This window comes from Symphalangus syndactylus, chromosome 7 (assembly GCF_028878055.3).
Source record: "Symphalangus syndactylus isolate Jambi chromosome 7, NHGRI_mSymSyn1-v2.1_pri, whole genome shotgun sequence".
NCBI classification, from domain to species: domain Eukaryota; kingdom Metazoa; phylum Chordata; class Mammalia; order Primates; family Hylobatidae; genus Symphalangus; species Symphalangus syndactylus.
This window is the reverse complement of record NC_072429.2, coordinates 38,394,375-38,420,688: the sequence shown is the minus strand read 5'-3', so window position 1 is coordinate 38,420,688 and position 26,314 is coordinate 38,394,375. Positions and strand designations below refer to the sequence as shown.

General features: G+C 37.9%; 1 protein-coding gene across 6 annotated transcripts in view; it reads left to right on the top strand.

Annotated features, from left to right (window-relative positions):
• The window catches only part of FBXO38 (F-box protein 38), an 80,557-nt gene extending 57,241 nt beyond the window's left edge, over nt 1–23,316 (top strand). For 3 of the 6 annotated variants that reach the window (XM_055285715.2, XM_055285716.2, XM_055285714.2), the window contains 10 exons: nt 4,726–4,845; nt 6,251–6,430; nt 7,947–8,681; nt 13,888–13,988; nt 14,099–14,201; nt 18,804–18,970; nt 20,122–20,267; nt 20,903–21,006; nt 21,606–21,719; nt 22,451–23,316. In XM_055285715.2, the coding sequence (XP_055141690.1) occupies nt 4,726–4,845; nt 6,251–6,430; nt 7,947–8,681; nt 13,888–13,988; nt 14,099–14,201; nt 18,804–18,970; nt 20,122–20,267; nt 20,903–21,006; nt 21,606–21,719; nt 22,451–22,629 (1,949 nt within the window). In that variant the 3' untranslated portion in view covers nt 22,630–23,316. The remainder of the gene's footprint in view (nt 1–4,725; nt 4,846–6,250; nt 6,431–7,946; nt 8,682–13,887; nt 13,989–14,098; nt 14,202–18,803; nt 18,971–20,121; nt 20,268–20,902; nt 21,007–21,605; nt 21,720–22,450) is intronic. The other 3 variants (XM_055285717.2, XM_055285719.2, XM_055285720.2) reach the window with 3 other exon arrangements.
• Nucleotides 23,317–26,314: the final 2,998 nt, after the last annotated feature.

Here is a 26,314-nt window from a genome sequence, read left to right as displayed (position 1 = left end):
TTGTTATTAAACACGTATACACACACACACACACATATTAAGTTAGATTTTTTTTTCCCACAAACTAAGGAACTAGAAAAAGACTGATTTTTGGTTGAAACAAAGAAATACAGGGCTTCATAATAAAAGGGGTAATGGGGAATTACGTTAAACAGTTGACTAATATTGATGGTTCAAATCTTCAAGTGAAAATAATAATTTTAAAATTTCTTTGAAACTGGTATTAACATGTTGACTCTCCTTGATGTACAATTTGAAAACTTTTCATGTCTGGGCCAGGTGCAGTGCACGTGGCTGTAAGCTCAGGAGGTTGAGACGGGAGGATGACTTGAGTGGGGAGTTTTCAAGGATGTAGTGAGCTATGATCACCACCACTACACTCCAGCCTGGGTGACAGAGGGAGATCCGGAGTCTTAAAAACAAATCGTTACATGCATGGGCCTTTAGTTGGTTTTGGACCAGCCCCCAAATGAAGCAGCACCAGTCTTTATTGCTCTGTTGTATTTAACTTCTTCAGCTTGCGTGAGGTAATTTACTGTAAAATAAATTACAGTATAATAATAATAATAAATTAATAATTAATAATAATAAATTACAGTAAAATAAATTACAGGGGCATTGTATAATTTTAAAAGCTATTTAATTTGTATAAATTAACTCCAACAAAACTATGATTTATTGTTTCACAGTTACTATATTTATCAAAATTTTATAATTTGGCAGGATATTATCTTAAATTTGTACTTTGAGAAGTCTTAGAACTTAGAGTACTTAATTGTGAGCTAGTTAGCTGAAAATATAACTTGATTACCTGAATTTTGCAGCATTCTAAAATAAGAATAAATGATTACAGTTTTTTGTGGGGTTTTTTTTTTTTTTGAGACAGAGTCTCACTGTCACTCAAGCTAGAGGGTAGTGGCGTGATCATAGCTCACTGTAGCCTCAAACTCCTGGGTTCAAGTGATCCTTCCACCTCAGCCTCCTGAGTAGCTGGGACTACAAACGCGTGACACCACTCTCAGCTGATTTTTCAAAAAATTTTGTGTAGAGATAGGGTCTTACTGTGTTGCCCAGTCTGGTCTCAAACTCTTGGCCTTAAGTGATCCTCATGCCTCAGCCTCCCAAAATGCTGTGATTACACACATGAGACAGTCACTGTGCCCCACAATGTTCATGTTTTTTTAACAATTTACATTTGCCTATGTGTCAAAATTATGCTTCTGTAATTGCTAAAGCATAGTGTCTATTTTTATGTAACTACTTTCTAAGGAATCACAACTTTAAACCGTAGTTTTACCTATACATCATTTAACTAATTTTCTATTTTGATTTAAAACATACATTCCAGGTACTTAATGCTTTTAAATATAGCGTCATGGTGCACCTCTTCCCTCATCCCTCCACCCCATTAGCCTGAATTAACTGCCAAGTGAAATTGCTCTGCAGCTTTATTTATGGCAGTGGTTTTCAAACTTGAGTGTGCATCAGAATCACCTGGAGGACTTGTTAACCACATTGCTGATTTTTGCCCTCAGGGTTCCAATTATTCGGTCTGTGTGAGGCCAGATAATTTGCTTTTTTTTTTTTTTTTTTTAAATAGAGATGGGATCTCATATGTTGCCCAGGCGGTCTCAACTCCTGGGCTCAAGCAATCCAACTAACTCAGCCTCCCAAAATGCTGGGATTACAGGTGTGAGCCACTGCACCAAGCCAAGAATTTTAATTTTTTTTTTTTTTCTTGAGACAGAGTCTCACTCTGTCACCCAGACTGGAGTGCAGTGGCATGATCTTGGCTCACTACAGCCTCCGCCTCCTGGGTTCAAGCGATTCTCCTGCCTCAGCCTCCCGAGTAGCTGGGACTACAGGCGCATGCCATCACACCCAGCTAATATTTTGTATTTTTAGTAGAGATGGGGTTTCACTGTGTTAGCCAGGATGGTCTCCATCTTGACCTCACGATCTGCCCAACCTGGCCTCCCAAAGTACTGGGATTATAGGCATGAACCACCACGCCCAGCCAAGAATTTGAATTTTCTACAAGTGCCCAGGTGGTGCTGATGCTGCTGGTCTGGAACTATACTTTGAAAACTACTGATTTTGTAAAATTTTTATTTTTGAAGCCTAAGGGCAAACTACAGTCTGAAAAAAAATCCCAGTAAATATATTTTGTTTTACACTTTGGGGCAGGTAGTTGTCAACCACTAAATATTATATCTGATAATAAATTTCTATTAATTTATGCAACAATTTCGTTGCATAAAAATTATTTTGTTAAGAGGCAATGAATTCTTTATAACACTTTTTTACAGCTGAAATAACATTTCAGCTAAACAAAATATTTGGTGAATATTGATGTTTAATTGTAAGTTAGCATACATATGTATGTATACATATACATATATATAACTTTCTGTAAGTTAAAATTGTTCTGAAAAAGATGTACTACCTTAATAATAAAATATTTTCCAACAAAGGAAAAAAGTCAAAACCATGAATCATTTGTATCTTCACTAGCCCAGAAGCACCACCATCCAATTTAATTACCAGAGACTAAAATCAAGACATTATTCTTTTTGTCAAAACCAAGAATCATTTGTATCTTCACTAGCCCAAAGGCACCATCATCCGATTTAATTACCAGAGACTAAAATCAAGACATTATGCTTTTTTTCTTTACTTCCTACCTGCTCTCCAAGACATTGAGTCATTTCCCAAATCTTGTTGAATGTCTCTGAAACATCTCTCCAGTAGGCCTACATCTCTCCTTTCCCATTCTACTACTACATCAGACCTTTCTCTTTTTTTTTTTTACCTAAATGTTTTAATAGCTTTCAAACTGGCCTATTTTCTTGCCCAGCTAAAATTAGTTCTTATAGCAGCCACGGCAGTCTTCTAACAACAAACCAAACAATATTGATACCTTACTCAAAACTTTTTAATAGCTTCCCATTGCCTTAGAATAAGATCCAGGTTCTTAAATTGGACCACCAAATGCTGTACGATCTGGCCTGCCCTCATCTTGTACTACTTCCACCGCTCCATCATTCTTGAACATGACAGCTGGTGCCTACCGTTGCACTAACTACTGCCTCCTAGAATTCCCTCCCTCCATGTTTTCATGGCTGGCTCCTTCTTGACTTTTAGTTCTTAGCTGAAATGTTAATCTCAGAGGTGTCTTTCCTTGCCATCTGATCTTAAGCAGCCACCAGTTTATTCTCTGTCACATCACACTTTTTGTTACATAAGGCATTACTATCTGATGTTTTTATTTTTATTTTTAAAATTTTTTATCCCCCAACTAGAGTAAGCCATGAGACTAGGGATCTTGAATTTCACCACTGTTTCTCAGCTCCAAGGAATACTAACAAATTGTAGTAAGATGCTCAGTAAGTATTCAAATGAATGCAATGAAAGAAATTGTTTAAACAACTTTCGGGTATCATATTAAATGTTTGCAAGGCTATTCTGGCAACCTAAAAGCAGTTGCTCAGCAACTTTGGAAAACCTTATCACATTGATGTTTGAATGTACTTTTCATGCCATTCCCTGCATAAAAACCTAGTAGTTTCCCTCTGCCTACTGCAAACAATTCTAAGCTTTTTAGCAAGGCTTTCCAAGCTTTTAACAATCTGGGGCCCAGGCTACCTTTTCAGCCTTGTTTTTTCTTTCGCATCTCTATCACAACACAGATAACTGTTTTTTTGTGTTTTTTTACCACTGGACTACTATTCTTCTGAAAAATACAGCATTCTTCCTGGTATGGCGGTATATGAAATGTCACCTTATTTCAGTGAACCCTTCCTTGACCCAATGAGAGAATTAGTTGCTCCTTGTCTATGTTCCCTTTGCACTTTTGAACTGTTATAGATCTTAGCAAGTATATTCTGACCTTATTCTATGTGTCTAACATCTTTGCCAGAATGTGTGCATCCTCTTTAAGAGCAAGGAGTATAAATTTCCCACTTGCTCATAGTTCCTGTAGTGTAGCAGGCTCTAGAAACTCCTCAGTTTAAATCCTAGCAAACTGTTAAAACCTCTAGGCCTCCGTTTCCTCAACTGCAAAAATCAGGCTGGTAATAATGCCCTCACACAAGATTGCTACGAGAAATAAATAAGAAAATGTTTCTATAAACACTTAGCATAGAGCCTGCCATAGAGTATGTTCACATCAATTACTGCTACTCATAATTGTTAGTCAATTGAATGAAAGAAGAAAATTGATTGGCTCTTATCATGAAAGCTTTCTAGGCAAGGTCATTTCTCATTTTGGCAATAACTGAAATACAGATATTGCAGGCTAGAGCTGGGCAATTATTCAGGGGGAGGTGTGCTATTGTGCTTGTTTAAAACCAAAGCAATTCCCACTGTCTCCATTAAATTTCAAACCTCTCCCATATAATTCACTGACATTAATCTGAATGGCATCTTTTTGGCTTAATCATATTTTGCCTTGTTTCTTTGTTAACTGTTTGAGTTTGTATGAGTTTGATGGGCTTTCTCCACCAAATGATCCTTTCCCATCTGTGATTTTCTCTCCTGTAGACTGATTAAATACTTGTTAATATCTGCAGTAACAAGCACAGTGTATGCAGTATATGCTGCTCTTTCAGGGCAGGCCTAGTAATCAGCGGGACTGTTCAGTTCTTAGGGCGGCCACAGTTTTGCCTGCCCTTGTAGTTCTTTATACTTCTCTTGGTTTTTACTTTGTATATATTTTTGTTTAAGCATTAAATGAGATGGAAGACATCGTCCAAGAAGATGGAGAGGTGGTGGCCGAGAGTGGAAATAATACTCCAGCTCACAGCCAGGCAATTATTCCTGTGGATGTTGATGAGGAACAAGCAGGTAATCATCTGATCCATCCCACGTTCATCATTCTGAAACTATGGCCTAACTGTAATGAAGTACATGAGACAGCGAGAATGATTGTTTTCTGACCTTTCAGCTAATGATACGTTTTATGCTATTGATTACTGAGAACTGTAATACATTGCTGGTATTCTTGTTGCATGTATCTTACTAAAGTTTGTCTTTTATTATTTGTGACTGCAGCAACAACTGCTTTTTCTTTATAGCCACGTGTGCATGTGTTTGTCCATGTATGTGTAGAAAAAGAAAGCACTCAAATTGTTGATGGGAAAATAAAAGACCTGATTAAATATTCTGCTATTGCCCTCCCCTCAATTCAGTTAGAGAGGAGGAGCAGTTGAGAAGTTGACCTGGTTTAGTAAACAGACCAAAACCTAGCCTCTGTTTGCCATTGGCTGACTTAAGACAGGATATAGAGTCTTAGGCCCTTAAAGATTAACTCGCATAGCCTTTCATTTTATAGATGGGGAAATTAATTTTCTTTCAAAAGTTTAAATGATGTGCTCAACACCACTCAGCCAATAATCAAGGGACAGAATTGAAATTGAGAAAACTGAAGTTTTCTCATTCCCTGCCTGTTAGAATGCTACCTTGTCTTTGAATCAAAAATATGCTACCCTGTTTTAAGTGTGTTACAGATGCAGTCACTCATTCAACAAATATTTATTGAGTGCCTACTCTGTGTCAGGCGTTGTACAATGTGACAGGAAAAAAGCTAGGTTCCTTGGAGCGTACATTTATTGATGGAGCTAATATTAGTCACTTGTCAGAGAGAATTAGGTTATAAGAGCTAGGTTTAAAAGCTATACTGCCAAGCAGATAAAACATTTTTTACATAAATACACATATTCAACCAAAATGTAATATGCATCTAGCCTTCAAAAATGTATCTGCTACATCTAATGAGATAGATCTATACTCAAAGAATATGGAGTCTTATTTACCAGTCCCATATGTTTCTGAGTTCATCTTCATTTACTTAGCCTTGGCTCATATGTTTGAAAAATTGAGAAAATATGTAGCTTAGTTTTAAAATTATTATCACTGTTATTTAGATTATTTTTAGGATGATTTTATGCTACTCTTTGAAATAGTGAAGGTCCTGCAAGGGGATGCTTTATCATTTTCTATTTTAATTTGCCTTTAGAAATGCATCAAGTTGGTTGGCATATTAATCATACTTAATGTTGACATAATAGTTTAGAGTTAAGTTGCTTTCACAGTATCTTTTCCAAGTGCATTATCAGTTAAAATGTGTGCCAGGGGAGGCTGTATAGAGCCACAAAGCATCTCTATTGATTCCAGATCCCTGGAAACAGTACTTTGCATTAGATCTTTTCTTGCGCAAAAAGTAACTGTTAGGCCTGTGCTTTTTTTTTAGGACCCAGTGGTCTTCAGCGTGTAGTAAAACCAACCCCAATTACTGTTCATGATTCAGAGAGTGATGATGAAGAAGATAGTCTAGAACTCCAAGAAGTCTGGATTCCTAAGAACGGTACTCGGCGTTACTCTGAACGTGAAGAAAAAACTGGAGAGTCAGTGCAGTCCAGGGAATTGTCAGGTGAGAAATTGTCTTTCTCTGAACTGTTAATGAGAGTCACTATCAGAACTGACACACTTGGCCTTAATATGACAACTTGGGTGCAGTTAACATATATTATGGAATGTGACAGGAAGCAAGAAATGCACTTGCCCAAGTAACAGGGAAATCTGGGTGGTGCTCTTGTAGGCAATACAACACAACAGTGTTGTGGAATGAGGGCTCAGGGAAGAAGAGAAGTAAGGATTATAAGTCTACAGTGGAGGCTTCAGTTGTGGCATCAGGGTGTCAGAGATTAGTGAGCGAGAAGCCTGTGCCTCATGTAAGGGATGACTACTGAGTCATCCAGAGCAATGAAAAGCAACCATTCCGCAGTTGATAATCTGTCCAGTTGTGCTTAATGAATATTGGTGGCTAGTTTGGTGCTGGAAGGAGTCCTAAAGTATATTTTTATAATCCCCCACATCCCTTTAAATCTAGGCAACAACCCTCTGCAGTGCCTCACCAAGAAACTGTACTTCTCTCTTAACTTTGAAGTTCATACTTCTTCCTTGTCTTTCCTTCCCTTTGGTTTCTCAGAACCATGTGCTTACCACTTTTAGCAAAAGATGGATTTTTTTTGCAAATTGTCCAGTCATTTTTCCTTGGGTACTCTTACTCCTTAATATTTTCGAATGTTCAAAACACATTTAACACTGATCCTGAAACATTTATGTAGTACTATTATCTGGAAAGTTTAGTTCTTTGGACTTGAAATAATTTGCTAATCATCGACTCATTATTCCATTTTTATTTCTTTTAAGAAATTCAGATAACTTTATACTGTGGTTGAAAGAAGGTTTTATGGAAACTGAAATTTAGGAAAAGTAATATGACCAGCTGACTAACCTACCTTCCCAGACAGTGCAGTTTCTAAATTTAGCAACTAAATCCTCTGTTGGCCAGACAAAACCTGTTTATTCCTTTATATCTTCATTGAGCCTTACTGTGCCCCAGGTACTGTGTTAGGCACTGTGAGGGATACAGAGATGAGTAAGTCATGGTCTGTCTTTACAGAAGTTCTAGTCTAGTTAAAGAGTCATGTCAAAAACAATAGGTAGTAATATTACAGGGCACATACTACAACTACAGTTGCTTTGGGGTCGGGGTGCAGAAGAGATGGAGTAGAGGACCAGGGAGGACCAGGGCTGACAAACTGGTGAGAACAAAGGCCCTGAGGTAGTAAAGCAGGGGTATTTTGAGAGAAAAGCTGGAGCTGGAATGTACAATGTATAATATGGAGGGTACAACACGGAAAGATGGTTTGGAATCAGATCATAGTGAGGTTTGAAGGCATAGCTAAGGAGTATAAACCAGGTATACACTAGGAAGCCATAGAGAATTTTATAGCAGCTCAGTGATGTGATCAGTTATACTTTAGGAAAATTAGTGTTTAGTATACATTATTTCCTGTTCCAAATTTACTCTTGCGTTTTGTCCAGAATTTATACTGAAATCTTTTCTTTTCCTCGGGCCGTTCTTCTTTTTCTATAAGCAGTAAGTGGAAAAGGCAAGACTCCACTTCGAAAGAGGTACAACTCCCATCAGATGGGCCAGTCGAAGCAGTTTCCCCTCGAGGAAAGCAGCTGTGAGAAAGGCTGTCAGGTCACCAGTGAGCAGATCAAAGCCGATATGAAAGCAGCTAGGGATATTCCTGAAAAGAAAAAAAACAAGGATGTTTATCCCAGCTGCAGCAGCACCACCGCCAGCACAGTGGGAAACTCCAGCTCACACAGCACTGCTTCTCAAAGCCCCGACTTTGTAAGGACGGTGAACAGCGGCGGCTCTTCCGAGCCTAGCCCTACAGAAGCGGATGTGTCCAGGCAGTGTACCTGCTCCCCCGGTGGGTCAGAGGACTCTGAGGCCATGGAGGAGGGAGATGCAGAGAGTTCTGTCTGCCCCAGATGCTGCTGTCACAGGCCCCAGGAATCTCAAAGGAGAACTAGCAGGTGTTCTGATGAGGAACGTCCTTCAACCAGCCGAGCCTGTGTTGTGAATGGCCCGGATGGTACGAGATCCGCCTTTTCCTTTAGGACTCTGCCACAAGGGGGGTCTTCAGGCCCAGCACATGATGAGAGGACTAATGGGAGTGGCTCTGGGGCTACAGGTGAGGACAGGAGGGGGAGCTCCCAGCCTGAGAGTTGTGACGTGCAGTCTAATGAAGACTACCCTCGGAGGCCCCTAACCAGGGCCAGGAGCAGACTGTCCCATGTACTGCTGGTATCTGAGTCAGGTATGACAATGCTCCTAGGATTAGCAACTACAGGGTAGGGCTGCAGAAAGGCAGGAACTTGTTTCATGAGTTTTCTTACAAAAAGCCAGTTTGGCAAATTAAATTCTATTTTGGGGTTTTGTGGGTCATGCAGATTTTGAACTAATTTCAGCAATGGTTTGGTGGGTGGGGGTGTAAAACAGTTTATAAAATGTCCAACCTGGAAAACTCAAATAGTTCAGCTTTTAAGGAAAATGTCACTGTGTATGTTTACCCTAAATATAACACTGACTGACACCTAAGCCCCAGTAGATGAACTCTGCTGCCATTACACACTTAGAGAAGTCTTAACTTAGGAAAGTTTTAAACCTTAGCCAAAAGGCAAGGACTTGTGACGTTGCTGGGGCTGGGGGAACACATCTCAGTGCAGCTTGCTGGGTGTACCCCTCTCTCTGTCTCTGCAGTACTTAGTAATTTTTTCAAAAATCTAGTTTTGCTTCAAGTAAGGTTTGCCAGGAGATAAGCAGGTAAGTAAATGGTTTGGCTGAGAATTATTTTGGTGAAAATACTCAAAACATGTATGTGTAAGCTTTCATGAGATACATTTGAGACCTTAATTAGTTATGTGCTAGTTACCATAGTTGCATAAACTCATTGAAATATATGAGTTTTACTTGAAGACTTTTTTATGCTTTGCAAACAGTGGTTCTGCCATATGGTGAAAATACTTTTCCCAGCTTAAATTGTAAATGTTTGATAATATCTTTTTTTTAATTGGTGGTAAAATATAACTTTACCATTCAGTGTACAGTGTATAATTCAGTGGCACTAAATACATTCATCTTGTTAGGCAGCTGTCACCACCAACCATCTGAACTTTTTCATCATCCTAAACTGAAACTCTGTGCCCATTAAACAGTATCTGCCTCCTATGACACCTTTTGTTGCGTGGTTTTTCGTATTTGCAAAGTCAGATATGCATGTTTTCCTTTATGAGTTCATTTTTATGCTGCGAAAGGCCTTTCCTACACTTGGTGCAGATAAATGTGCCCATCTTCTTATTCCTTTATTCATTGATTTCAGTTTAGTTCCTTAGTTCAGCTGGAATTTTATTTCAATATGTGGGAACTAATTTTATTTTTTTATTCCAAACTATCACCAACTTATTTCAATATTAGTTATGGATGTCCATTCTCGTGCTATTATTTTGAAATGCTCTTTTATCATCTACTAAATTCTATGACCTACTTAGGTTGATCTCTGGTCATTCTATTCTGTTCCAGTGTTCTGTCTTCTTTCATTATTCTTTTTCAAAATTTCCTTGACTAGCCATGCATTTGCCATTTATTTTTATAGATGTGCTTTGTAATATTTTTATCAAGTTCCAAAAACTAAGCTTGGTTTTTGTTTGAAATTGCATTCAATTGATAACTGAAACACAATTGTCATTTTAACAGCACTGTCTTCCTGTTTAGGGACTGTTATGTTTGTCGTTTTACTTATGTCTCTTGATAAAATTTTACCGTTTTTTGTTGTTTTTAATACAGAGACTTCATATTAGCCATTGAAGTTTTGATGTTATTTTTTGCCTTGTGTTCTGCTTATCCCTTAACTATTTTATTCTGACTTTTTTCATGTCTAGAACTTTTTCTTAAATTAAATCATTCTCTGGATTTAAAATAAAGAAAATATCATTTATGTAGTGCTTTTTATTGCATTTATTATGTGATTTTTTTCAATTTGAGAAGACTTCTAATGTCTGTAACGTGGTCATAGTAGGTAAATTATTTGCTAATGTATTTTAGATTTATAAAAATGTCTGTTTACTTTCAATAGTATTTTTTGGGGGGAGATATCAAAGTACTGATTTTAATATTATTAAAGTCCCTTTTGGAAAAAAAACAAGAAGTTATTTGGGTAGCTTACAAATTATAATTATTATTATTATTATTATTATTTTTTTTTTTTTTTTTTTTTTTTGAGACGAAGTCTTGCTGTGTCAGCCAGGCTGGAGTGCAATGGCGCCATCTCGGCTCACTGCAGCCTCCGCCTCCTGGGTTCAAGTGATTCTCCTGCCTCAGCCTCCCCAGTAGCTGGGATTATAAGCGCCTGCCACCATGCCTAGCTAATTTTTTTTTTGAGACGGAGTCTTGCTTTGTTGCCCAGGCTGGAGTGCAGTGGCGCGATCTCGGCTCACTGCAAGCTCCGCCTCCTGGGTTGACGCCATTCTCCTGCCTTAGCCTCCCAAGTAGCTGGGACTACAGGCGCCTATCACTATGCCCGGCTAATTTTTGTATTTTTAGTAGAGACGGGGTTTTGCCATGTTGGTCAAGCTGGTCTCAAACTCCTGACCTCAGGTCATCCACCCGCCTCGGCCTCCCAAAGTGCTGGCATTACAGGCATGAGCCACCGTGCCTGGCCCAAATTATTTTTAATCTGGCATGTTTTTTAAAGAGAAAAATCCAAACTAATAAAGGAAGAAACTTGAATGTTAAAGATTTTTAAAAATCAGTTCAAAAAACATAATATTTGAGTTCTTTGGTTTTTAATTTATGGTCCTGTGGAGTGTTAAAGCCATTTTAGAAGCTAATATAATTGTTTTGTGAATTTATATTTTGGAAATAAATACCTGTAAGTTGCTTTTAATCCTCACTGTATAACAATTTATAAATATTAGAGAAATAAATAATTGGATTGTCAAAGAATAACATTTAAGATTAGTTGCTATAAATATTAAACACTTTCCCTGACACCCCAAGACTGGATTGATCTGCCTTTCTCTGTTTCTGTAGCATCTTCAGCATTAATGTGAACCACACTCTGTTGTAATTTCTTGTTGTACTGTCTTCCTTTCCAGTAGACTATGAGCTCCATAAGGACAAGGACAGTCTCTGCTTTTTCACCAGTATATTTCTGTCCTTTAGCACCATGTCTTACACATGGAATGGGGCTTAGATAATAACTATGAACATAATAAGTATAGAAACCATCATATGAGGTATTGTTGATACTAGTGGATGTTTTGAATTACTAAAAAATGTTCCTAAACAAAATTAATTGTCTAAACAGGGAGAGAGGCATAAGAGAATAACAACAAACACACAAACTTTTTTCCTCATGCATCAGAAATGTTTGTTTTTCAAGCTCATACATGTATAAAGTGTGACTTCATTTTATAACTTTTCTTAGAAAATGTAAACTACCAGTTTGGGTACCCTGGAGAGCAGGAAACTTTACCTAATTTTGAACCCCATGCTCTGATAAATTAAAGGGGAAGGGAGAGAGCAATCCAGGAAGGTGAGATACTTGAAAATCAGATCATAAAAGGAGTTTACTGAGAGAAGATCTTTATTAGAACACCGTCATGTAGTCGTGGAAACAGGCTTGCTTTTTGTTTGTTCATTTTCATTTTTGTGGTACTGGGAGAGGGAACCAGGACTTATTAATGAGGTTTTAAAAGGATTGTGAATTTTGGCTATCAGGTGAAATGTGCTGGCTTTAGAAGGTTCCATGTCAATGAAGATTATTTGATTTTGGATGAAGTTCCTTCTGGATACCGTGGGAGAAGGCCTACATTGTGTTGTGTGGTCAATAGTCTTCATGTTTCGTTGGAACTCCAGAATTTTGCTTAGTTTCAAGGTCTTTGGAGGAAATTTGATGGGTAGAGCTCTTGGGCTCCTTTTCTGCCTTCAACCAAAGCAGCTGCTTTGAATTGTTTTACAGAGTAGAATTTCACAAAGACTTCAAATGGTGGAGAAAGGATTTGGTGTGTAAAAAAATCACTTAGACTAAATCTCTGAAGTTCCCATCTAAGCCCAAGCCTTTGGGAATTTGCAGTATTTGTTCAATTTCCTTGTCTTTTTTTGTGATCTTTCATGTTTGAGATTATAGAATTACTGATAGTACAGAATTACCAAGTAGAATGTTTATAACTAGCAGTACTATCTAAAAACGCAGTATGGTGGTGATTTAATTCATGAAAGTCAGTTGTATTCAATATATGCTCTGCTACAATATGATTAAGTATCAAAAACAAGGACAATGACTAATGTATTTTCTTAGAATATATATGTGCTTAAGTTTTAGCTATTAGCACTTGTTTTTAAATTAAATAAGGACAATATTTGCTTATTTCGAAGTGTATTGCTTCAGAACAATACTAGTAAATAGGGCATGATTAACCAGGGTTTGACAGATGAAAGATTGCAGGTTTTCTAGCTTAGTGACTGGTGCTAGATTTCCTGGGTTTGACTCCTGGTTCCCATTTAACACTGTGGCAAGTTCTTGTACCATCCCCTGCTTCAGTTTCCTGATATGTAAAACAGGGAGAACAATAAATCCATCTCAGAGCTATTATAAGGATTAAATGAGTTAATACGAGTAAAACCCTTAGAACAGTGCCTGACACACAGTAAGCGCTCAGTAAATATTTGTTATTCTGTTTTACCTGTGATGCATTCATTCATTCTGTAAGTGTTGAATGCCAGTTCATTCAATAAACGTTCATTTTATCCCTTTGCTAGTGACTACATTGAAACAAAGATGAGTTAAGAGAGTGTTGTTGCCTTTAACGAGCTTTTATGTAAATGGACCAACAAAACAAGTATAAAAGGAACTATAGGACAGTATGTAATGTTTGGGGATCCAGGGTGCTTTGTTAAAACTAAGTGCTTGAGTTGGACCTTTCATAGATGGATCGTATTTCAAAAAGTAAAGTCAGAAAAGGTGTTCTGGGCAGAAGGAGCTAGAGCAATTGATGACTTCAGAGACATTGGCAGTGGGAGATGACTAGAGTATGATATGGAGAATGGACAGAGCTGAAGCATAGCTCCAAATGTCAAGCACTGAAACATTCACTAAGCTGCAGTCAATAATTTAAAAGTTTTTAGTAGGAAAGATAGGAGTTCAATTCACCAATAGTGTTTAGGATGGGATGAGTCAGAGAGCCTAGAAGTAGGAATGTTTATTAGATTATTAGGATGACCTAGGCATGAGAAGGGTTGTTATATTTGATGTAGATATGTTTGAAGTAATGGAGGGTGATCCTGTTTTGAAACAATCCATTGGAAATACCAATGTAACTGTATTCCATTGGGAACCAAATTGTAGATTTGGGAATTGCCTTGATGATGTTCATACGTATGTGATTGAATGTGCTTGAGGGAAAGAAAGCAAGGCTAAAATTTGGATTTTCTTTTTTTTTTTTTTTTTTTTTTGCCTTTTTTAGAAGTAGCCAAAACAAAGCCACGTCACGCCATGAAACGGAAGCGGACAGCAGATAAATCCACCAGTACAAGTGATCCTGTGATCGAGGATGACCATGTGCAGGTAGAGAAAAAACCCTCACTTACCTTTATCACAGTCTAGCCCAATTCCTAAATAATGCACACAAACTAAAGTTTGTATCTTTATATAGTTTCTAATTTTTCTCCTTGTAGGTTCTTGTATTAAAATCCAAGAATCTTGTTGGAGTCACTATGACCAATTGTGGAATCACAGATCTAGTGCTAAAAGACTGTCCGAAGATGATGTTCATCCATGGTATGTATTTGGGCCCATATTATACAAGAGTATCATGAATGAGTTAAAAGAATTAGGAACTCATGAATACTGTAATATCATTACTGTCTTATTTTCTTAAAGGAAATATTGTGTTGGGTTATCTTTAGTTCCGCCTTTGTTCTAGTTCTCAAATTATTACTCCATAGTATTTCTGAGCATCATATATAGAAACTTAGTTCATCTTTTAAAATAGCCTGTCTCCAAAAGATGATTACTGCCTGATCTGGCAGAGTAAATAACAGCCTGCATAGGCTTTGGAGTCAGATAGACCTCAGTTTGATTGCTGGCTTGGTCATTTACTAGCTGTGTGACTTGGGCATGGTTTTTGAGGGAAGCGCCGATTGGGCCTCAAGTGTATAACTGCTCTATATTTGATTGAGATGATTAATTGTATCTTTACTTCGTGGCACATTATCATTAATCCAAGCCCCTTTTTCTTTTTAGTCTCGTGTCCCTCATTGTTAATCTCATCTGCTACCACCATCTACACTCGTGTATTAAATATATTAAATATATATCTTTCCAGTGCACCTTTTATGTCTTTCTTTATATATGTGTCAAACATAGGGCATTAGTTTTTGTGCTTTCTTAAAATTTTAGTTACATAGTGTATCCTATAATTGATCTATTAATTTTACCTTTTTTATTCAAAATTATATTTTAGATATCCATCCATGTGAAATTAGGAAGATCTGACTTATTTACTTGCCTTGGGCAAGTTATGTAATTTTCTGTCTTCATTTTTTTCAATCCGTAAGCTGTGCATAATTATGCTTAACTCATAAAGCATTTGTGAAAGTTAAATGCAGTGATGGATTTAAATGTTAAATGTTTGTGTATGTGTGTGTATACAGGCACACCTCAGAGACACTGCAGGTTTGGTTCTAGACCACCATAATAAAACGAATATCACAAAGCAAATCATAAGAATTTTTTTATTTTCCAGCACATATAAAAGTTACGTTTATACTATAGTCTATTATATGTGAAGTAGCATCGTATTTTTAAAAAAAATTTACGTGCCTTAATTTAAAAACACTTCATTGGCCAGGCACGGTGGCTCATGCCTGTAATCCCAGCACTTTGGGAGGCTGTGGCAGGTGGATCACCTGAGACCAGGAGTTCGAGACCAACCTGGCCAACATGGCAAAACTCCGTCTCTACTAAAAATACAAAAATTAGCCAGGCGTGGTGGCTCATGCCTGTAATCCCAGCTACTTGGGAGGCTGAAGCAGGAGAATCACTTGAACGCAGGAGACGGAGGTTGCAGTGAGCCAAGATCGCCCCACTGCACTCCAGCCTGGGCAACAAAGCAAGACTCTATCTCAAAATAAACTAAAATAAAATAAAAACATTTTATTATTCAAAGATGCGCACAATCACCTGAACCTTTAGCGAGTCATAATCTTTTTGCTGGTGGAGAGTCTTGCCTGAATGTTGAGGGCCTTGCCCTGGGTTAGGCTTTGGCTTAGGGAATGTTGTGGCTGGTTTGATTTGTCTAGACCACTCAGACTTTATCCATATCAGCAATAAGGCTGTTTTGCTTTCTTATCATTTGTGGGCTCACTGGAGTAGCACTTTTAATTTCTTTTGAGAACTCTTCCTTGGTGTTCACAACTTGGCTAACTGGCGCAAGAGACCTGGCTTTTGACCTATCTCAGCTTTCAACGTGACTTCCTCACCAAGCTTAATCATTGCTATATTTTTATTTAAAGTGAGATTTGTGGCCGGGCGCAGTGCTTCACGCCTGTAATCCCAGCACTTTGGGAGGCCGAGGCAGGCGGATCACGAGGTCAGGAGATCGAGACCATCCTGGCTAACACGGTGAAACCCCATCTCACTAAACATACAAAAAAATTAGCCGGGCATGGTGGCGGGTGCCTGTAGTCCCAGCTACTCGGGAGGCTGAGGCAGGAGAATGGCATGAACCCGGTAGGCGGGGCTTGCAGTGAGCCGAGACTGCACAGCTGCACTCCAGCCTGGGCGACAGAGCAAGACTGCATCTCAAAAAAATAAATAAATAAATAAATAAAGTGAGATTTGTGACTCTTCCTTTTACTTGAACACTTAGAGGCCATTGTAGAGTTATTAATTGGCCTAATTTCAGCATCATTATATCTCAGGGAGTAGGGAGACCTGAGGAAAGGGAGAGAGACAAGGGAACAGCCTGTTGGGAGAGCAGTCAGGACACACACAACATTTATTAAGTTCACTTATATTGGTGCAGTTTGTGGCACCCCACAATTAAAATAGTAACATCAGAGATCATTGATCACAGACCACCATAATGGATAAAATAATAATGAAAAAGTTTGAAATACTGCAAGAATTATTAAAATGTAACACAAAGACTCAAAGGGAGCACATGCTTACTAAAAAAATGGCACCAGTAGACGCTCAATTCATGGTTGCCACAGACCTTGTGTAAACAGTGCAGTGTCTGCGAATCACAATAAAGTGCAATAAAATGAGAAATGCCTGTATATGTATATATATACATGACATATGCACACACCCACACACGCAGTACAGGGTCTGACCTCTAGTAATGCCTAGTGATGTTAATTTGTATTATGTTAGTACACGTTGAGCATCTCTAATCTAAAAATCAGAAAGCCCAAGTGCTTAAAAATTCAAAACTTTTTGAGCACTAACATGATGCTCAAAGGAAATGTTCATTGGAGCAGCATTTCAGATTTCAGATTTTTTTGATTAGGGTAAGTATATAATGCAAATACTCCAAAATTTGAAGAAAAATCTGAAATCTAAAACACTTCTGGTCCCAAGCATTTCAGATAAAGGTTAGTCAACCTGTATTGCCAAAAAATATTAAGAGGTCTATTTTGTTTTGTTTTATATCTCATACCATATTAGTAGTAAACAAGAAATCCCATTAAAAGATATTTACCAAACATATTGTCATAAACTGAGGAGAACCCAAGAAAGGAGAGATGAAACTGAGATTCAAGCACTATTTCTCCTCTGAATTCTACAAAAGTTCAGACCTTGGGGACCCCAGACTCTTATTGTTTACTCTGAAGAAGTAGTACTTTTCTCTGTCCCAGCCAATGTGGTCTTTGGTCCTAAAACATCTTAAATTACTATCTCCTATTGGAGTTTCCTTCTACAATAGAGAACACAGGCTCTTCAAAAGCTCAGAGATTGTAACAGTAGGGGTACTCACCCTAGCCTTACAGCAGCACTGGAAGAACTTTCATTCTATCAGTACCTACACCCTTTGAGCTCTGAGAATGTAAAACTCAATCTTCAGTCTCTGCCAGTTGGCATCTCATTCCATTCCTTTCTCTGAGCTCTCCGAGAATCTGACTAGTTTTCTTCTTTTTACTTCGATGATTCCTCCCGTACCTTCTCTAACCTAATGATGGATCACACGGCCTCAGGCCCAACCTTCTCCCCTTTAAACCAAATTGTTTGGCTCAGCTTATCGTGGTGAGAGGATCTTAGCTTAGTCTGTAGGTAGTGGCTAAGTTAATGACAGAGGACATGATTAAATGAGATTAGAACTGACCTTAGCCATGTCTGATTTTATAGCTAAGAACCACTGGATCCTTACTGTCATCTAGCACTCTCCTTTCCTCTGTTGCTGTCCTCAACACCAGTTCCCCTTCTTTCCACCAAGTCACAAAAGAAGAAAATGAACGTGAGAGGCGAGAGTCTCTCTCAGTGTTTAAATGTCAAGTTAGTTACATTAGATTTTGCAAGACGATGATGACATTTGGGTCAAGGATGTTACAGAAGATGTCTGTGAAATGTTAAAAAGATCAGACAAATGAGCCTGTGGTTTTATAATCTTTTCCATTTGATCTTCTCTCTCAAGTTGGACCTGGTTGAAATCTGCAGTGAAAATTGGACCAGGTTGAAATTTGAGATTAAAAAAAGAGAAGGAAATATTTTTCTGAAGTTGGTATACTAGTTCAGTTAAATGTGTTTATTATATCAAAATTACTTTTTTTGACTTCATGTTTTATATATCAAACAGAAAAACTAACCATGTTTTAGACCAGCATTTCAGTAGAACTTTAATGTTCTGTGTCTACACTGTTCAGTATTATGGTAACCACTAACCACGTGGCTACTAGATTGGACTGAATAGCTTTAGACCAAAGTATCCAAATGTGTTTCTGGGTCTTTTTTTTCAAGGTTCTGCTTTTACATTTGTGACAGGAATTAAAATCCAACTCTGCTCATTCCTGAGAGTGAATGTAAGGTAGCGTAGGTGAATATTTCAGGTCTGACTATTGACTATAAAAATGTATAATAGTTATTCATTTTTTAAATAAATATTTCCTAAACAGTTTCTGTCTGGGCAAGTCATTTTCTGAGACTTGGTTTTCTTAACAGTAAAATCTTAGAAAAAGACACTTTAATGCCCCTTCTACCTTCTTTTGAATTGAACAGAACCACATTTTCAAATTTTTTTGTTAACTGCCATTTGTACTCTATGATATTATTTGACATCTATTAAAGATGTTTGTTACTGCAGTATTTTGTGCTAACAAAAATTAGGCCATCTCTCCAAAGATGATATGTATAGAGCTTACCATTGTTTTCGTTTTGTAGCTACCAGGTGCAGGGTACTAAAACATTTAAAAGTAGAAAATGCACCAATTGTAAACCGATTTGACTATGCACAGTGCAAGAAACTGAACATGGATCAGGTACTAGACCAGATACTAAGAATGCCACCCGAGAGAAACCGCATCATATACCTACGCCCAATGCAGCAGGTAACGAGCTTTGCTCCTTTCCGATGATACATATATTGTGGTGTTTTTCTTTTTCTTTTTAGTCTTTAGCCTTTTGGATTTGGCATTCATTCACTTGCCCAACCTACAGTAATGATATTTTAGTTTTTACAGGTTATGTATGATACAGGGAGTTGTTATTCAACAGGTTTTTATACTTATTAAAAGTATAAACCCTTGGCTGTGGTTTAAGAGCACAGTCTCTGGTTCAGACTGCCTGATTAAATTTCTGGCTGTCTGACCTGTAGCAGATTATTTGACTTCTATGTCTTAGTTTCTTCATCTGTAAAATTAGAATAATAACGATATACCCAGGATTATTGTGATATTTAATACATGTGAAACTCTCAAACAGGTGCTGGTATATAGTAAGCCATCATATAACTACTATTAGTGTCATTATCATTATTAAGAGTATATTGTATATAAGGTTCTATGCTTAATGCCAAAAGAGGGTTTAAAGGAAATTTTAAATGCCTCTTTGTAATCAGTGTGTAAGCCTGGCCTCAAAAGAGTCAGTTCATCATATTGTCAAGTGTCTCAAAACTTACAATATGCCGGGTGCAAAAAAATACACAACACATGATCCTCCCCCCAAGGAGTTTGCCTTCCCAAAAAAGGAGACAAACACATATGCCACTCAGATGGCCAGGTGAGATTTCATAACTAGAGATGGGGGAGGGCATGCCATGAGAAAAAAGCAATGTTATCAAAGGCTCCTAGAAGACAAGAAAATGCATTCTCTCTTAAAGACTGGGCAGCAGTCTCATTTGAATAGGGTATATGTTACTACACATTCACAGTTCTATAATGCAGTCAATACTTAATAAAGGACATACGCAGAAGTGGATTCTGAGTTCACTGACGTCATTTATCTCAATCGGGATTCTCTGGTTTAGTAGGTATTTAAATATAACAGTGAGATATAAATTGCCAAGTTCCCTAGACAGAAGAGTTTGCAAAATTATTCCCAGCATGACAAACTGTTTTCAGGTCTGAATGTGACATTTGATTTTCAAATCAGCTAGAGATTTCAAAACTGAAGGTCCATGGAAAGATTGTTCAAGCTCTAGGAGAGAGATTTCTAAGGCGTTCTCTTTGTTGAAGACATCTCTTTATGATGTCTTCCACAGGTGGACACTCTAACTTTGGAGCAGAAGCTATTTAGTGGTCCCTACCCCTATCACATCTGTATTATCCATGAATTCAGTAACCCTCCCAATGTCCGGAATAAGGTGCGCATTCGCAGCTGGATGGACACTATAGCAAACATCAATCAGTAAGTAACTCTGTGGCCCTTAAAGGCCTTTTGAGTCATTTCTTATAGCAGGGACACCCAGAAGCAAATCCCAGTTTTTCTTTATTTTACATGATTCCATCTAAGCTTTTCAAACAAGCTTATCCTGAAGTTAACATAAGTGAGAAACTGAGGGAAATGAGGACTTAAAACTAAAAAGCATATGTATATATTTATGATCTTTAAAACTCAGATAACAATTACAAGAACAAATTGCACATGTACCATGTACTTGTAACATTATTTAGCCTTGGGGCATGAAAAAGAGATCAACTTGAAGAAGATCTTAAGACTATGATATTTTATATCATCAGAAAATTTGACTTTTATATATTTGTTATATAAATGTTGCATTAAGCACCTTTTGTGTAGAAGACATATGCTTAGAAAGTGACTTTCTTTCCCCGATATGATTTTGAAGATAGTGAAGAAAGTAGTTTTGACCTGACTACACTTGGATTCTCTAGTTTGAGTGTATCCTACTTCTGTTAGGTATTTAATGTTTGTTTGAGATGTTCGGTAGAATCTGTGTCCGAAACAGTTTTGATGGTTCCTTCCTACCCGACACTCTATTTCCAGTTTTGTAATTTTTGCTTAATTTTTCCTGTTACTTCCAGAGAGCTCATTAAATATGAATTCTTCCCTGAAGCCACTCGAAATGAAGAAGACTTAAAGAAATACCCAAAGTACCCCTGGGGAAGAGAAATCTATACTTTAGAAGGTGAATATTTACAAATGTTTAGGAAGTTAAATAGCCTGTGCAGTAGCTTACCTCTAATCCCAGCGACTCAGGAGGCTGAGGTGGGAGGATCACTTGAGCCCAAGAGTTCAAGACCAGCCTGGGAAACCAAACATGGCCCTTTCTCATTCATGAATGAATGAATGATCCATCAATCAATTAGTCAAACTGGTTGGGGCTTACAGCAAGCAGTAACCCCAATGTAGAGAATTATACTTTTTTAAAAAAGAAAGTTAAATAGCTATTAACTAGATGACCGGACATGCCTTAGGGAAGATATGAATGGGGGTCTTACAGTTCTTCAAAATATGGATGATTTCAATACCTGCAAGAAGTGGAGCCAGATGAATATTGCTTTGCCTGTGTGAGTCTTTACTATTTCTAGGACAATCAGAACCAGTGGTGAAACATAAAATGTAAACAAAAATTACAAATTACTATAGTTCGATAGCTGGAAATGATTTGAGGACACCTGACTCACTCTCTTTATTTTATATTTTACATTCTGCTTACAAAATACTGCAGAATTTGGCTCTGTCAGCACTTCCACACCAGTTAGCTCTGTTACATTTGTCTTTTAGGTGTTGTGGATGGAGCTCCATATTCCATGATTTCTGACTTCCCTTGGCTGAGGTCATTACGAGCTGCAGAGCCCAACAGCTTCGCTCGATACGACTTTGAAGACGATGAAGAAAGTAATTATGACCTGACTTGACATCTATTCTCTAGTTTAAGTATAGCCTACTGTATTACATACTTAATATCTTTTTGTGAGTTAGGAGCAGTGCAGTGTTAAATGGTTTCCCATATAAATATTTTTTATTTACTCACTTCAAAACAGTTCTTTATTTGTACAATAGATGTTCAGTGGACTTACTAGGGATATATAAAGGCTAGTAGAAAGGATTCCTTTAGACAGATTTTCCTACAAGATTTTTGTATTACCTAAGTATTTATAATCTTATTATTTATTAAATAACTCTTCAACTATATTGTTTCAAAATTGCTCCAATTGTATTATTCTCCTGCTAGTTATGAGCTGCTTATTGTGTGGAAACTTACAATTTAGGTGTAGAAATTTGGGGAGAAATTTTTGAATGTAGTTTCTCTAAGTGGTAGCATACTTGAATATTTATTGTTAACCAAAGTTTTTTTAAAAATATAAGGAAATGGATTTTATGAACTACATGTGCATGTGTCTGACTTGCCTTTGTTGCGGTATTTTTACCTTGAGACTTTAAGCATGTATGCTGTCTTAGGCATCAAACATAAGAACAAACTGGTGGTGAACCATTCCTTGAGCTATTCATGCATCAGTTACATTATAATGGAGTATATGGGAATTTCCTATGGACCAGCTTATCAGTGATTTTCCAAATGATTCTGATTATCATATGTATCTCTCCTTTTATTTCTAATTTCAAAGGCACTATCTATGCTCCTAGAAGGAAAGGACAGCTGTCTGCAGACATCTGTATGGAAACAATAGGAGAGGAAATTTCAGAGATGCGTCAGATGAAGAAGGGTGTATTTCAGCGAGTAGTGGCAATTTTTATCCACTATTGTGATGTCAATGGAGAGCCAGTTGAAGATGACTACATTTAATTGGTCCCTCCTCCTTTCCAGCTATTTTGTCAGAAAGCAAGTAGGGCCATCCAGCTGCCAGAGTGCTCCACAGGGACTTGAGGCATGCAGTTGGGAGGTCCTGGCTCGGTTTGCTATATAGGGAATATATAAGGAACATCGAAATTGTATACAAAGATTTGTACATAAAAAATATACAAAGACGCTTCCTAAAGTACCAACTTTATATCATATGTTTATACAATTTAATTTAAAAATTCATTTTAATGAAGACAGATAATTTGAAAGACTTGCTTTTCTCTTGACAATTCATAAAATATCATTTTTTGACTGAGTCTCCATTTACTTCATTCTTAATGATTATTGTCATCCTTTTAAATCTGTGCCTTTTTCTTCTTGAGCGAAGCTGTTTGAGTAAACCTGTTGAAGAGCGTTTGTGTCTTGTGTGCTTTTTTGTTGTTACTAAAACACCAACTAAACCTTATAGTCAAGACAAGGCTCTATGTTTCTGTACAAAACTGTAGTTCTTTCTTAGTATTATAGTTGCCATGTGTCTTAAAAGCAAATAAAAAGACTTATGAGCTTAAAAAAAAGCGAGTTTGAGAGGGAAATGGAAAAGTTTCCAAAGTATTTCTAGTAATTTATTTCCACATTGAATTGTGTATATGCTTTATCTTGAATATAAAATAAAAGTTTATTAAAAACTTTTCTCTTGCCTTGGACCTGAATCCCTCTTTTTAAAGAAGAGCAGCAAATACTGCACAGAAAAGCAGTGTATATATAGAATTGTATCTAAGTAAGATTCCAGTGTAATCCAATTTCTGATCTCTGAAAGTTTTTAGCTACAAGATGTTCAATTCACAGAACTTTTTTTGTTTGTTTTTTTTTTTTTTTTTTTTTTTTTTGAGACGGAGTTTCACCCTTGTTGCCCAGGCTGGAGTGCAATGGCATGATCTCGGCTCACTGCAGCTTCTGCCTCCCTGGTTCGAGTGATGCTCCTGTCTCAGCCTCCTGAGTAGGCGGGATTATAGGCACCCACCACTATGCCTAGCTAATTTTTGGTATTTTTTAGTAAAGGCAGGGTTTCACCATGTTGGCCAGCTGGTCTGGAACTCCTGATCTTAGGTGATCCGCCTGCCTCGGCCTCCCAAAGTACTAGGATTACAGGCAGAGCTCTTTAAGGCAATACTGGGAACAGCAGAATTTTCCAAACTTCTTTTCTTCAGGAGATGGCCTTTCTCCCCTTTCAAGGTGAGGAATTAATTGCCCTGATAAGGCAGTGATATACATAGTATTACAGTGTCAAGGGTCATCAGCAAAAGCTTTAACACCTGCATTTGAGTCATGGCTTTGTCACTTGCTAGCCAAGTGACCTCAGCAAATTACTTAAACTGAAGGCCTGTGGAAAATTTTTATAAGTTTTCTCTAGACATGAAATTATGGTCAAAGGTGTAAAGTTTCTTTGAGATTTGTTCAGCCCCTTTTCCTTCATTTACAAGGGCTTAATTGAAGCCCAAGGGGAAAAATTGCTCACCCATGATTAGGACCTGTTTTTAGGCTAGGTAGGACAATGATCCCAATTTCTGATTCCCACTAGGCTGTCTCTGTTTTTCGTGACAGAAATACAAGGATGCCAGCAAGTTTTTCTAACAAAATATTCCACGTTAATCAGTGTCTTAACGTTCTCTTTTTTCCCAGGCTCTAAAAATTCACATTACATTAGAAGAGTGATTCAATTGGGTACTTCATTCTATTGTCTCCTTATTACGTTGTTTTTAACTCAGCTAACTTATAATTAGACAAGTGTGTTTCACTATACAGATTACAAGTGTGGTAAGAGGCAGGAAATACAGAATATCCTAGCTATTTCAAAATAATCTGGGATTCCCAACCCTGAGCGAAGACAATCTAACTCTAGGTTTTCACCGTAACCTGTTAATCAAATTATCTAAATAATGCTTATATTAGCCACAAGAGGCCGCTGCTTTGTAATTTTTGGCTTAGTCATGTCTTTGTCTAACCTAACCTAAACTGTTAGATCAGTGGAAGTACAGCTGGCAGTGCTAAAATCATTCAAAAGATGCTACGACTGGAACAGCTGAAAAAAATCTGGAAGATGCCAACTATGATAGTCACTCAGTGAATATATATATAATACGAAGGGCTGGAGAGTGCTCCACAGCAAGGGTCAGCAAATTCTGTATCGGTCCAAATAGTAAATCTTTTAGGCTCAATGGGCCACATTCTCTGTGGCAACTGCACAACTATTGTGAAAGTCATAGATGATATAAACGAATGGGCATGGCTGTGTTACAATAAAACTTTATAGACACAAATTTCAATTTCACGTAATTTTCACATGTCACAAAATAAAACTTTTTCCCCAGCCATTTACTAAAGTAAAACACCAACCTGAAGGCTCACAGACCAGATTTGGCCTCCAGGCCACGGTTTGGCCACACCTGCCATAGAGAACTGAGATACCCTATTCATTCATTTAATTATATCACCAGCTGTTGGTGCAGTGCAGTGCCTGGCACATTTTTTAAAGACTTTAAAAATACTGCATGGATGATATATGACTTGATATCAGTGAAAGAATGGTGTCTCGTTGCCAGGTGTGTAGGTCTAACAGTCTCCCTAAATAATAGCTAGTACCACAATTCTTACAGGGACTTCATATGTAGAATCTGAAGACCTGAGTTCAGTTTTTGACTTCCTCAAACAACTGATGGGAGAGCTGGAGATGTTTCAGCCTCAGGTTTCTCTTCTGTCAAATGGTAACAACTAATAATATAACCACCCACCCCATAGGGCAGTGGTTAGTTTCCAACAGGAGCCGCCAGTAAACTGGACAGTGTGATGCCAGTGGAGGTAGTATTGCTTCCAATATAATTTCTTTTATTATGAAAAGAAGTTTGGGTGTCGCCCAGGCTGGAGTGCAGTGGCAGGATCTCAGTTCACTGCAACCTCCGCCTCCTGGTTCAAGCGATTCTCCTGCCTCAGCCTCTCAAGTAGCTGGGATTATAGGCACCCGCCACCATGGCAGGCTAATTTTTGTATTTTTAGTAGAGACGGGGTTTTGCCATGTTGGCCAGGCTGGTCTCAAACTCCTGACCTCAGGTGATCCACCCACTCGGCCTCCCAAAGTGATGGGATTACAGGCGTGAGCCACCGCGCCCAGCCAAGTTTGGTTTTGTTTGTTTTTTTGTGGCGGGGGGCGGGGGGCGGGTGATGTGTGGGGTTTATTTGGACTCATCTTTCCATAACCTGTTCCTCATACCATATTCCAGGATAGTAGGAAACAGAACTGGTGAGGCTGTTGAGAAAGAGGAAATCATGACAGTATGAAAGCTAGCATTTTTAAAAGTGATTATTACTAAGTGCTTTCCATACCTCCTGCAATAACACTTTAAATGTATGATCAATATGTTCCTACTTTACTGGTGAGAAAACTAGATTTTAGGAGGTTACATAACTTGCTCAAAAGCACACATCTAGGAATTGATGGGAACGGGATGCCGTCAAAGGATGACGTCCTGCAGGATGAGTCCAAAGCCTGTGCAACTTGGGCAGTTTCTTGGTCCTTCATAATGAGAGGAGGCCCATATAAGGGTGGGCCTGCCCTAATAGGGAAACTGCCAAGTCAACTTACTGCTGCCACTTAAATTGAAACCACTCCAGCTATGTTTAGCACAGTCCCAGA